Source organism: Arvicanthis niloticus, chromosome 11, assembly GCF_011762505.2.
Source record: "Arvicanthis niloticus isolate mArvNil1 chromosome 11, mArvNil1.pat.X, whole genome shotgun sequence".
Classification (NCBI taxonomy): Eukaryota; Metazoa; Chordata; class Mammalia; order Rodentia; family Muridae; genus Arvicanthis; species Arvicanthis niloticus.
The window spans coordinates 14,635,738-14,650,170 of record NC_047668.1 but is presented as its reverse complement, the minus strand read 5'-3'; the positions used below and the strand labels follow the sequence as shown (position 1 = coordinate 14,650,170).

The window sequence follows — 14,433 nt, the reverse complement described above, 5'->3', positions numbered from 1 at the left end:
TTTAAATAAAACCTAATCACCTCAACTGCATACCCTTAAAAGACACAACTCTAAAGATGTTTGGATGTGATTGGTCAGTTCCATTGAAGGGTACACAAGGCAACCAAGCCCAGGAATCTTGACTGTAAACTGTATACATTAAAACAAGCCACATAGAGATGCCAGACCATGTGTCAGCAGTTCTCAACCAACATCTCATGGGTGCCACAGGAAAAACCAATCGTCATCTGTATTTCCTCTCCTTCTTATTGTAGTGTGTGTGTGTGTGTGTGTGTGTGTGTGTGTGTGTGTGTACACACTCTGGGGATCATTGACTTAGTGAAAAGTCTTCTCAAGGGACAGTTAGCTATTTTTAAGGACTTCCATATCAACTAATTCATATTGTAATTTTTTTCTGATTTTCTCCACAAAAGGGGCTTTATGAAGAAGGCTTACTAAATATTCTGTCATTTCTCCCTCATATTCAAACTCACAACTCACAAACAATAGCAGCAGCTATTAGACAACAGAGAATCTAAAAAGGGTTAGGTTTTTTTCTTTTTGTATTTTTCAAGTTCTCTAATTTATTACACACTAAAAATCTCTTTCAAACTGGCACCAACATGGCTTTTCTTCTTGAGCTGATTAGGGCCACATGAGCTCAGGAAAAGCTGTCAGATCCTGCCTCTGGCACAGCTGGAATGATCCAAATGATTTGCCAGTCTGATTTTTTTTCCCAAGAAATAAGCTTCATCCCAAAGTTAGAAATTTATATTCTGTAACAAGTTATGAGCAAAAAGTATTCCTGATTCAGTATGAAAGAAGGCATCCTGGGAACTTCTTTTATGTGAACTTGAAAACAAAAGCAAACTTGGATAACGTTTTGGTCAACATTTCATTCTCTCCTGGAACTACCATCTTATTTTCTCTGTGGACTCCAACAGTACATGGAGGTCTCATTCAGAAAGCACCATCCCACGAGTCGTCGCTAAAGACCATGTGAAGATGGTGACCCTGGCAAATTCTGTTAAAGACCAGTCCAGGGAACAATTATGACCCAGAGACTGCTTGTCTTCAGCTATGCTCCATGAGCTCTGAAGCCTGTGGTATTCACCAGTGACCAAAGAACAGCCACAGTGCTCCCACTCCGAGAAGAAGAAATCCTTGCTGCTCAGTCCCTCCCTGGCCTCCTCTTCACATCAGAACTCACCTGCCTGCGTCTTTGTCATTCAGGGATGTATTCTAGGCTAGGCATCCCTGAACCTGGATTTAATGAAAGATTGAATTAATGTATTCATAGACTCTAATAAATTTGTATTTATCTTCTCAGCAAATGCCCTTTAAGCAGACCAAGCCATCTTCCCTCGCCATCTAAAGATGGCATTGCATCAGCTCTTTGTATTAGAAACGGTGTTTGGGCCCTTATCTGAAAACTGTCAGGGAGGTTGGTGTTTTAAGTAAGGAAATGTATGGCTATGGCGGGTGGAGTGATCTTTCTTTTGATTCTTTACATTCTAATTTGATCTTATTTATTTCTTCAACTTAACCCTTTCAGTCCTCTATACTCTGGAGTTGGTGTTTTTCAACTTAACCCTTTCAGTCCTCTATATTCTGGAGTTGGTGTTTTCTGTTGTTTGTTGCCTGTTCTGGGTTCCACTCTGGTCCAGAATCCCCATCCAAGCAATGCCAGCCTAGCCTGCCAATTCAATTTTTTTTTTTTCATATGATTCTGCAAAAACACTTTTTGGCGTTTAGGTTTTTGTTGTTGTTGTTTTGTTTTGTTTGGTTTGGTTTTGGTTTTGGTTTTTTTGTCTTTGTTAAAAATATTAAAACCATTAGAAATTATCCTTTATTCCGGTTACAAAGCACATAGAACTATATCACCAACCAGATTGGAGTGTGGTGATTTCCTCTGCACAGACTTACACAAGCCATTGTCCTCAGTTAAAAGTCACCCAAGCTGAGACACTCTGAATGAAAGCACTCCGTGTTGCATTCAACAGCGGTTTAACAGGAGAGCCGTGTGGTACACCTGGCACTTCAATGCTTTCCGCCTCAGCTAGGAGTTTTGTAGCCTGGGAAGACATGCATGCAGGATGGCAGAACTTACTTTCGCCAACAAAAGGAGTGCACAATACTACCTGTGGTGGCCCACCACCAAGGGAAGGTGATGGTCCCCAGCCTTCCAATGCCCTGCACTGTGTGGTAGCTTTCAGAACAAAACTTGCCCCTGTGTAAAGCATTCATCAAGGCTTTTTCAGGCAACAGTGAAGACATAATTATTAAATTTTAAAACCATCCATTTAGCATATTGTGATTAAAAAGGGGGGGGGGGAAATGGGAGAAAAGCATGAAAGTCTGCTATAGATGCAGGATGTGGGGGTTTGATTTGTGACCACTTTCAGAGGAAGGAAGAGTTTCAACAGCCTGGAATGTTGCTCTTTTCCAAAGTGACTCCCTTTCCCCATCCACACACCCCCCAAAAAATCAAAATGTACTTCATGAAACTATTGTATATGAAGCACTTATTAGCCGTAATTAAATGGACAATATGAATTTACTACGTCTTTAGGACTCTGGCTTGTTCTGGTTTAGAGCAAGATGATTAATGCAAATACATATTACTTGAGATAACCATTTAGCAGCTAATTTAGCCAAATTTATTACAGCAGTTAGAGGTTTTTCATTTTAGCAGACGGAGACAAGGACATGCCAAAAGTGGGTCATGTAGACGAGTGCGCACTGCCCTCTAGTGGCTGGCAGGCTGGTGAGCTTTTGGGGGGCGCAAGTGGTGGTCTCCGAGTCCTGAAGCCGAGCCTTCCCTGCATACTCTCAAACCATTCCCATCCCTAGCACTTTATTTAGGGGATGATTTACTACGGTTTCCCTTTTTACTAGCTCAGGAGAACCCAGATACAAATCAAATCTATCTCAACTTGGCAAGATTCCGGTTAGACTATCGTTTTTAACATCTGCATTTTAAAGCTCTCTTGCAGTGGGTATTTAAAGGCACCGGTTCACATTACTGATTGTTTTTACTTGTTCCTTCATTTTGTGCCATATTTCAGTGGCTGGCTGGAGCTGTCACTCTGTTTGGCCCAAGTCAAGTCAGTGCTGTGCCTCTCTTAGGCCAGTGTCTCTCTCTGACTCAAGCCGGGGATATATTTTGTTCCAACCTTCAGCTGTCTCACCAAAATTTACCCCGGCTGACCAATGTAAATTTACTTCATCCAAGGGCTATAAATTCTGTAAGACAAGATCAAAAGGAACGGATGGCTAAGGACACGGGTTGTTCTTGCTCAGGCTAAGGGAAGTGATCAAAGACAGAGGAGGTAAGGCATCTTCGGAAACATTCAGATATCCAGAATCTCAAGGAGGGCAACTCAGAGCTATGCATCAATCAGACAGAGACTTGCCTTTCTTACCATCTGATGTTAAGCCCACCGACAGTATCCACACCACATTAGGTGTGCTCTGAGCCAAAAAGATTAGTAGCCCTTTTTTTATACTTCCTTCCCTGCCACAGCTGCCCAGAAGGGAATACAGTCTCACTACAAATGCCAGGAACCCTAGCTGGGCAGCTGCTGCCCCAATAAGATGTTGTTGATTTCATTTGTGCTAACGGCATCGTAAGTCAGGCATATACTGGGCTCCCCAGCGTTGGTCTCAGATTGGGCAGAAATGAAAAGCTTTCTATGCCCGTCTTAATGCTATGCCTTCTGTTCTGTTTTATCTCCCTTTACCCCACCCCAGTGCTGAATAAGGGTCAGTGTGTGACCAAGTACTATCGCTGGATGCAGAAGAATGGAGGTTACATCTGGATACAGTCCAGCGCCACCATCGCTATTAATGCGAAGAACGCGAATGAGAAGAACATCATCTGGGTGAATTATCTTCTTAGGTACCTTTTCTGTTATGTTCCTCTCTCGGTTATAAACTGCATGCACTGTGGTTGATAGCTGACAGGTCATTCGGACTGTCTTCAGACAGGGACATGAGCAGGCAGGCTGCTCTCTCTCCTTCCTGCAAGATTCAAAGAAATGGGAGAAGATCAAAGCCCACTAAATCTTGGGTTGTCAGTCTGTGGGCAGCCCTGTCCCCAGAGCTGTGGTCCTTCCCTGGGACAAGTTCCACCCAGAAACCTTTGCCTGAAGCTGCTGCAGCCTAGAAAGCATTCCCTTATGACCCTGCCTTTTCCCTTGCACTCCAATCCCTAGGAAAGTAAACAGCCAAAAGGGAATGGTAGTGAGCTTTTGCTTCCTCTTGCATTCAATCACTCCCCCCCACCCCCCATTGTTTTGATCCTCAACCTTCTGCACAGGGTTTTGTTCTCTGGACACTTAAATTTTGGTAAGCAAAATGAACCACTTTGCTAGAGCACTGACAATCTCAGTGTGATGATGATGATGATGATGATGATGATGATGATGATGATGATGATAGTAACCTCTTTGCCTGCTGCTCTGGGCTTTTAGTCAAGTTTTATGTTCTTAAAATTTGTATCCATAGCAATCCAAATTCAACTGCTTCCGAAATGTTGGTATGAGGTACCTTTTGTTTCCCTTTCCCTATGTCTGTTCTGCTTTGAGATTCCAACAAGCAGTAAAGTGACAAAGGCCAACACCCTGGATGGCGTGGGGTTGAGGGTGAGCCTTCAGGGAAGTTCTCTACTGTTCTTGTCACAGGGTTATCACCGCACTTGGCATGGCTACCGCCCACCGCCATAATTTTACTCTTTGGCTTCTGTTGTTCTAAAGGCACCAAGCAGGATCCACATGTGCTCTGAATAGAAAAACTTCCAGTAGAGGTAATGAATGGAAGTTGGTGCCCTTTGGCTGATAATTTCGACAAAGGCTACCTGAGTCCCATTTTTCTTAGAGACAGCCAAATGGAGCTGAGATGTTAGCAAGCATGGCTCATCAGCACGCTGGCCCTTCAGTGTTTCGCACACTTTGGTGATGACTTGAAGGCATGAATATGTTTGCTTTCTGCACCGTATCAATCAGACACTAATGATTATTGCTCTAGAGGAAGCCTTAATGGATGCCACGCACAAGAGTCTTCATCTCTCTACTTTGTTTCCTTTTCCTGCTCTATATCATTTCCCTCTAAAGGTAAAAGTGTGCATGTTTAATGTGGCTTTCTCCAAGGGCCGATTTTCATGAGGACCATCCCCCCCCCCTTGGTTGTGATCTTTTCATGGAGCCTCTGACATCAAGGAATCTGCTTAAGTCCTTCTATGAAGCAGTCACTACTGCTACTACAGAAATCCATAAAAACGCAAACAAGAAAATAGAGCAAGATACCAGACGTGGATGCTCTTTTGCTGGACAAAGGTGGTAGTGTCATTGTGAAGAATCAAAGGGCAGTATATATATATTCACTATAGGTTAGACAGTGTGTCTACCATGTTGGTGTACTATAGGCTCTAAAGGCATCTATGTTTGCTATTCACATTCTGTGGGATTTATTTACCGGTTATTTTGTAGTTTCTTGAGAAACACACCGTGGCATGCATTTATTTATTTATTACTGTGTACTTTCTACGAGAGTCCTTTAGACTACCTCATGACTTCCCACGCTGCCTGTGATGGCAGAAGTGGCAATAGGAGAAGAGTTTAGATCATCACTATTAATCTAGCCCCGAGCTGAAAAGTAACAGCTCATAAGCATTTGGTAATTGTAGCTCATCAAATTCCTTATGGATGGGAAGAAAACAGTCTGGGCATCAAAGGCCAGCCTTCAGGCTTCCGCACCTTGGTCTCATGTGTGGTAGATCTTTCATAGATGACCTGAAGACCTACCACAAGATCAATAACAACAGACAGTGAATTAGAGACACATGATCTTTGAGCCCCCCATGGCATCAATACCAGAAACTGATGCCCATGGGCCGAGACACAAGCAAGTTCACAAGCCAGTCACTCATAGGTGCCATTCTGCAGGCTGGAAATCTAGTGAGAAAATCATTCCTTAGCACAAGAAAACTTCCTATATTGGCCTTTCTTTCCCACCTTCTTAGCCAAAAAGGATTATTCTTACTCAAGCAATACTTCACTTCTGGACCCACTCCATGCTCGTCTTCCACTGTTCAGGAATTTCTGCCCTCGGTCTTCATCCCATTGCCTGGCGGTGCTTACTAGAAATCCTAACCTCAGAGTACTCAGAGGCTGAAGTGCCGAGCCTGCCTTCCCGCCATTAGTCTCATCTGATTATCTAGAGAAAGTCTCTGCTGTTAAAGCTGACTCACACTAAGGAGTAAATGCCTGATAATCCATCTTAGTGAATTAACCCTCCCAGGGACATTTGCAATTTTAGAGTAGAGACTGAAACAGTGACTTCTTAATATGGGGGATTCAGGAGCAAATGAGTCCCTAATCATGTGCTGTCTCGGCCTTGGCCAGCCACGCACAAGATAGAACAGGCATTTCCCATTTGGAGGCAAGATGCTTTTCTCCTGCCTTTAGGTTACAGAAGCCTCTACTGATCATAAATCTGGCAGACTGGGATGGGCTTCTCCAGAAGATGGCTAGCTCAAACGGACCCAGCATTTCATTTCCAGGAAAAGGCTTGTTTCTAAATTAAAAGCAGAACAAACATGAAGCACATTTGTGTCCGTGGGGTTAGATCCACTCAGTTAGGGCCTCTCTCACACTGGGCCTCTCCCACTGCAATCAGATTCCCAGCTAACAAGCCACAGGTGTACACCACATGAGCAGACGAAACCGTGATTGTAATGGGCGTGCTGACAGTTCAGGAGCCGTGCATCCCAAGATGCACCTGCGCATCTGACAGATCGTTAGGCACTGAGGACCTGCCACCACCACCACCCCCATAGCTTTGGAGCAATCCGAACAGCTGAGAAGTTGCATCAAGGGGCCAAGGCAAGGGTACTGATGCAATGAACTCATTAGGAACACAAGAGAAGGTAGGACACACCAGGTGGTGTGGGAATGAATCGCTGAGATTTCCTCTCATTGGCCCAGCCCCCAGGTGTTATGCCAGGAGGAGCGTCAAGCAGCACGGTCCTCTGGCCCCTAGTGGTACCTGATTATTTAAAAGCTTTTTAGTGGCTTTCATGCAGCATTTTGGGTATTCAATCATTGTGGCAGGGTGCACCTGTACCCTGGCACACACAATCCAGGCTTCTGTGAAAATTCCCATGAGCAGCTGAGAAAGGATTTCCCGTTTAGTCCTCAATACTTCCTCAACCCCAGAAGTTTAGGACAAGGAAGTTCAGGAGATGATGAATGCCTGCCACCCCACCCCCCACCCCACCCCGTGCTCCTGATAATAAATATCTTCCTTCCCACAGTAATCCTGAGTACAAGGACACGCCCATGGACATTGCGCAACTCCCACATTTGCCAGAGAAAGCTTCAGAATCCTCGGAGACATCCGACTCTGAGTCAGACTCTAAAGACACCTCAGGTATTACAGGTACTACTTCTCCATGCTCTATAGCTAAGGCACACTGATCTAAACATGAGGGGTGGGTAGCAATCAACAGGCTACACTCACAGGCCTAGCAACTGGCCAAATCCTATAACAAGATCTATCCTGACTGATTATCTCAAAAACACTCATATATATATATATATATATATATATATATATATATATATATATATAATCTCCTAATATATACATATATAATCTACATATTATGTGTATATATGTTGTGGCAGATATGTATACATAATATGTATACAGAAACACACAGGAAAGAGTAATTACTTAATGTTAGCCCTCCCGTCCTTATAGAAGGAATAGGATACCGTTCCTATTCTATTACTATTATTCGTCATTCTATGGCCCCACAGCTAGAAGCAAGTACCAGGAACAGCTCTGCCAGTCCCACAGATGAATGGTTTCTATCAAGGTTCAGACCCCACCAAGCTGGAAAGGAGGGTCTAAGTCCACAGGCCAGAAGCTTTTATGTCTTGTCCACTACTCCATGCTATCCATAAACAAAGGGCAGAAGCTATTCTAGAACCTCTGTCCCAGTGAACAGCTCTTAGAGTGATACATAATACAGTATAATAGTTGCTCGACTGCTAGACTGTTAGGTTTTCTTTCTGGAAGTATCTAGACCAAATCCATACTCTCCCATTTCCGGTTAGCTGAGGGAGTAAGCTTCCTGAGTGATAAGCAGGGCACGACAGAGTCCAGGAGCTATGGGCAGGTTGGTCTTCTTTCCATTCCCAATCTCCCCTCAGAGACACAGAGTGAGCAGAGAATTGTATTCTCCATTGCAGCTGCACAACTGCTTAATGGGGAAATGAAGGCCACAGTGGGTACAGGATCCGCCCAAGGTTCTAATCCAGTTTGCTACCCACAACTGTTATGGCAAAGCCATAAAAATCAGCATCTCTCTAGGTCTCCCGAGACTGACCGCTGGGGAAAATCTGTTCTCCCTCAAATGAGGCAAGTAACTAGGTCCCGCCATCAGCCTCCTGCCTTCAGAGCCCCTGAATTCCAGGGTGTGAACATCAAACACGGTTTGGGGTGTAGGGGCACACTTCATGGTGGAGCTTGTTTTCCTGGTCTGTAAAAATGTGGGAGTCTTTGTCGCCCCCCACCCCCGCCACAGTTCTAGAATAGTGCCTGCCTTTGTTTATATAGTAGTCAACAGAACCCCCTACTATCGTGAGCGTATAGTTGAAGAAAGAGACAAACGCAGTTAAAAACACAGTGAATCAAAAAACCACAGATGTAGAGCGTGATTTTCAGTAATGAATAGATGCTCACCAATGGAAAGCACAAACCTCTCTAACAGTCACGCGATACTCCACCATCTTGCCTTTTATGTCCCATAAGACATTCCAGGTTAATCTGACTCCCTGGGTTTGTCCGCAGGACTTCCTACACTTGACTTTGTTAAGAATCACCTGTTCACAGGCCATATCTGATCTGGCAGATCAGGGCAGAACCTGGGGGGTCTGCATTGTAGGGCTTTGTTTGTGGAAGACCAACGGGAAGGGGTGGGTGCTGCTGTGCTATGGCCCGCCCCTTTGGCTAAACTTCAGCCAAGCTGTGGCTCCTGCTGTGCTGGGTCCTAAGTTTTGCCTTCCTGCTGACGGGTGTCTCCTTTCTTCCCTCTCGCCCCCTGCCACTCGCGGGCCTCACGCAGAGGACAACGAGAACTCCAAGTCCGATGAGAAGGGTAATCAGTCCGAGAACAGCGAAGATCCGGAGCCTGACCGCAAGAAGTCAGGCAGCGCATGTGACAACGACATGAACTGCAACGACGATGGCCACAGCTCCAGCAATCCAGACAGCCGTGACAGCGACGATAGCTTCGAGCACTCGGACTTTGAACACCCCAAGGCGGCTGAGGATGGCTTTGGCGCACTGGGCCCCATGCAGATCAAAGTGGAGCGCTACGTGGAGAGCGAGGCGGACCTGCGGCTGCAGCCCTGCGAGTCCCTCACGTCGGACAGCGCCAAGGACTCAGACAGCGCGAACGAGGCGGGTGCGCAGGCGTCCAGCAAGCACCAGAAGCGCAAGCGGCGGCGGAAACGGCAGAAGGGCGGCAGCGCCAGTCGCCGGCGCCTGTCCAGCGCATCCAGCCCAGGCCTGGACGCTGGTCTGGTAGAGCCTCCGCGGCTGCTGTCGTCGCCGCACAGCGCCTCGGTGCTCAAGATCAAGACAGAGATCGCTGAGCCCATCAACTTCGACAACGACAGCAGCATCTGGAACTACCCACCCAACCGGGAGATCTCCAGGAACGAGTCCCCGTACAGCATGACCAAGCCCCCCACCTCCGAGCACTTCCCGTCCCCGCAGGGCCAGGGAGGCGGCAGCGGAGGCGGGGGAGCGCTGCACGTGGCCATCCCCGACTCGGTCCTCACCCCACCGGGCGCTGATGGCACAGGTGGCCGCAAGACTCAATTCAGTGGCACAGCCCCGGTGGCCTCCGATCCACTATCGCCCCCGCTCTCGGCGTCCCCGCGGGACAAGCACCCCGGGGGCGGGGCGGGGAGTGGCGGGAGTGGCCCTGGTGCATCCAACTCCTTGCTGTACACTGGGGACCTGGAAGCTCTGCAGAGGTTGCAAGCGGGCAACGTCGTGCTTCCACTGGTGCACCGGGTGACCGGAACCCTGGCAGCCACCAGCACAGCCGCACAGAGGGTCTACACCACGGGCACCATTCGCTACGCACCCGCTGAGGTGACCCTGGCCATGCAGGGCAACCTGCTACCCAATGCGCACGCTGTTAACTTCGTGGACGTTAACAGCCCCGGCTTTGGCCTCGACCCCAAGACGCCCATGGAGATGCTGTACCACCACGTGCACCGACTCAACATGTCAGGACCATTTGGCAGCGCTGTGAGCGCGGCCAGCCTCACACAGATGCCAGGTGGCAACGTGTTCACCACGGCTGAGGGACTCTTCTCCACGCTGCCCTTCCCGGTCTACAGCAACGGTATCCACGCGGCACAGACTCTGGAGCGCAAAGAGGACTGAGCGGGCCCCACTCAGGAGGCATCGTCATTTTCGTTTAGACCTTTCATTCTAGCACTTTGAATTCGAGCTGGTCAACGTCGTCTTCTCGCAACACGATGGCCCCATTCCACCCCCTCTCTTTCTTTCATTGGACTTATTCTTTCTGTAAAGACATGTTTATTTTTTTGCCTTCAGAGGGTCAGATGACCAGTTGACTGCCATTTTGTCTTCTAAGATGTGTGTTGGGTTGTTTGGCTTTCCTTTGCATCTTTATTAAGATGTCTTTAATGTGTATATGCCTCTGCCATAGAATACTCAGTCTTGTGGTCAAGAGATTTCTCAAGTGACAACCATTGGGTTTTCTTCCTAAAGATCTTGATATAATCAAGATGGAAAGAGACACGCATAAATGATTGTGCCCTGTTTGACAAAGTCAAATGAAATGGGGTGGGTGGTTTTGTTTTGTTTTGTTTTTCCTGTTCCTAATTCCTTTGAAAATAGGGGAATAGTATTTTAGAATTTTATGCAGAATTTAATTCTTTTTATGATTAAGATTTTAAGATTTTCTTACTTGCACATAAAAATAATTTGGGTTCTTAAACTTAATTTCTGGCCTGTGACTAGAATGTTTTTTTAAAGTTGGACTAAGTGTTAATTACTGAAACATTAACTTAATTTCTAAAACCATGGTGCTATCATTTATTAATCTATAATGTCTTCATACAAAATGCAGCTCCCGGGCTGGATTTTGGAAAAGAAAATGTGTTCTGTCCTGGTCTGGAGTCCCTGTTGCTACAGTCAGTCTCCTTGGTTAGTTAAGACAAAGCCCTCACTAACATTTGCTGCAGGACTTAAAGGTTTTTTACCTTCCAACTAACAAACATAGCCTCACTTTCAATTTAATGGGTCAGTAAAGCCCTATTAAAAGGGGACTTCTGGACAACTCAGACTGACATGAGGAACAGTTTAAGTAAATACTGCCATTTTTGAGATTTTTTTTTTCCTTACTCAGTCTAACTGAGGCTGATTTTTGCAACTTCAGTAACACTTCAGAGTAAAAGAAGGAGAAGGAGAAATATTTAACAGACTCTTTGTTTATATTTGAGTTTCGTTTGTTTGTTTTTATTTCTTGCTAAGAAAAAAATTGGTTGTATGGGAGGGGGTGCTGATTTGATGGAATTTGTTTCCCTTTGATTCTTATTTGCATTGAAACCAACAAGTTCTTAAAACTAAAGAATGGGTTAATAAGCTTCAGACAGATAACTGCAACCGAAAACCGCACATTCAATGAAAAAAAAGAGTTAAAAAAAAAAAAAGAAAAAGAAAAAGAAAAAGAAAAAGAAAAAAGAGCCTATTTTGTCTTCGTTGCCAGAAATCAGTGTGGTGTCAAACACTCCAAATGACTGTCCAGTGTAGACTCTTCTCCCACCTCGTTTTTTGGCAGCTGTTTGTTAAGGCATCTAATCCCAGATGTGAGAACTGTAATGTGTGCAACGTGTAGTGTCCTTGGCTGTGGGTCCCATTGCAGTTTCTGTGTGTTTCTATATGCAGTGTATGCTAAGCTACTGTAGTCGTTTTTGTCCCTGTCTTCTCCGTGCTCTGTCTCTAGTGGAGTGGCACAGTCCCATTCCTGCGGTCCTAGTGAATTGGTGACTCTTGGGGGTTAGTGGGTTTGTGTGGTGGCCTTTCCCTGTGATGTCACCCATATGCTTCTATCGTCTGTGGATCCTGTCTTACTTTTCTAAATCCCTGCTGTTGCTTTGCTGTTGTATACTCTCCCTGCCGTCCCTGGTCTTTCCCTCCCTGTCTCCCTTTTCTCTCCTCTGCTTCCCCCTTCCCTGATACCCCAAATCTATTTCATTCTCAGAGATTAAAAAAAGAAGAAGAAGAAAAAAAAGACTCTTAACTAGCTCAAGGTTAATGGAGCCATCTTTCCCACAACGGAATTCTGGGTCTGACTTTCTCTGTGGAGTACTCCACAGAGCACTGAAGAATAACGCTCAGATACATTGAATTAATTGATGCCATGCAGCCTCAGCTGTTAACATTCCCAGAGTCCCTTGTGCTCTACCTATAAGCAGTGGGTGCTTTGCTTTCCTTTCAGGTTGGCTGATGGAGCAGTATATAAAGCAATTAGCAGTTAGACAGAAAATGATTTCAAAGGCCAACCAACATTTTTTAAACAAAATGGGAGGGGTTAATGGAATATAGATTGTCATATATATTTGTTTATTTGTGCAATGCTAATATAGTAACTCAGCTGTCCTTTGAATTATCACTGTGCTGAGTGGATTTCCTCTAGAACTTTGGATTCCATGAGTTGGGCCCAGGCCACGGTGGAATAATAACAGAAGGAAGTTAAATGCCACAGATCTTAGCACTGAGCTTCCTTGAAGGACTTAAGTCAGTTTAGAAGATGAAGAAAGCCGATGGAGAAATTTAAAGATTAGTTTTGGAAGCCGTACTCTAGCTATCGAACAATCAAGGGAATGCACCTCTCAGCTACAAAGAACAGCCAGACAGCTGGGTTTTTTTTTTTTCTTTTATAAATGTTTCTGTGTTGTGTCAAGATGATTTCTGGTGATTTAAACTAACAGATAATCACAGCTGCTGTCTAAATCCATAGTGTTTAAAAATTACAAAATGATAAAAAAAAAAAAAAAAAACCACTTCATTACCTGTGAAGACTGTGTCTGTGTTTTTAACTATTTCTTGTACAAATATATGAAAACTTTTATGAGGAGACTGGTGCCACGTAGCAGAATCATGGGGAAAGGGATCTTCTGTTCGTAAAAACCTTAGCAGTGTTACCAACTCTACAATATATCTATAAAAATAATTAAAACGTTACAAAGCGACAGCTATGCTACATTTGTTTTGTGTGAAGCTAACCGGACTTAACTTCCTGAGTGCCTGGCTTATTTTGAAACATTTTTTTTTCATTGACCATTGATAATGCTGCAAATCAGAAATGTACATACTTCATTTACAACAGGGTTCTTTTTATACTTTTGTAGATTCTCATACATGTCACACACATGGTTGTCTTTATGTAACTTAATTTTTTTCATCCGCAGGTGCCATTTTCATAATAAACTTCTCTTGGATTTGTTACTATCTGGCATCATTTGTTTTACATGTAACCATCCTAACTAGTGAATGCTGGTAGTATTTGTTTAAGCAGGTACCTTGGTCATTATTCTTTTATCTTTGAAAATGAAAACGCTTGAAAAAAAATACATATATATGAGTAGCTTGTTTCCTCATGAGGCTGACAAGGCACAGATTATGATGCTAATCCAAATACTACGGGACTTGCAACCATCCCGAATTTCCAGCTACCCCAACTCATTGTCATAGTGAGCATCTATTGTGCACGTTATCAAAGCTGAACAATGGGCCTTCGACATTAACCTCTGTGGGAAAGTGCATTTTTTCCTTGATTAATGCACAGTAAGCGGTGACAGTTTTTGTACATTAATCATTTAAAATGCACTCTGTGTTTCCATCCCTTATGATCTATAATGTATAACCAACTCTTCATTGCTTACGTTCTCTTTTTACCCTCAGTACCTACTTTTGTGGCTAGCCTGAGGAATCTGTGGTTGGGCTGTGTTGTGTTAGCGTGAAGTCAGCGTGTGGCCTGGTGTGTTTTAAGGCAGGTTACCTGAAGTATTTTCTAAAGCGCCAGCTGTTATCTCAAAGGTAAGGCTGAAGTAGATCACTAGTTAACTCTGTGCATTACAAGCAGAAGCGAATGGATCTAACTGACAAAGGAGACAAACTTGTGCACAAAAACTGCAGGCAGTAGTAACTATCACCTTCCTAGCTTTAAGTCTTCAGTGGCATTTGTCACGCTATGGTAGCTATTGTTAACAGAGGCCTGGTTATGGCAGAGTAGGTAGGGTTGTATGGCCCTAGGTTTCTCTTCAGTTTCCAATGTGGGTCCTTATTCAGAAGCACTTAAAAATAAAGAAACACACAACTGAGTTTGCCCAGCTCCTT

The 14,433-nt window shown here is 44.6% G+C and overlaps 1 protein-coding gene across 6 annotated transcripts in view; it reads left to right on the top strand.

The window, feature by feature from the left end:
- Positions 1-13,542, top strand: part of Npas3 (neuronal PAS domain protein 3) — an 807,361-nt gene extending 793,819 nt beyond the window's left edge. For 4 of the 6 annotated variants that reach the window (XM_034514127.2, XM_034514126.2, XM_076941871.1 and 1 more), the window contains 3 exons: positions 3,733-3,880; positions 7,295-7,419; positions 9,113-13,542. In XM_034514127.2, the coding sequence (XP_034370018.1) occupies positions 3,733-3,880; positions 7,295-7,419; positions 9,113-10,449 (1,610 nt within the window). In that variant the 3' untranslated portion in view covers positions 10,450-13,542. The remainder of the gene's footprint in view (positions 1-3,732; positions 3,881-7,294; positions 7,420-9,112) is intronic. The other 2 variants (XM_034514128.2, XM_076941869.1) reach the window with 1 other exon arrangement.
- The last annotated feature ends 891 nt before the right edge of the window (positions 13,543-14,433 follow it).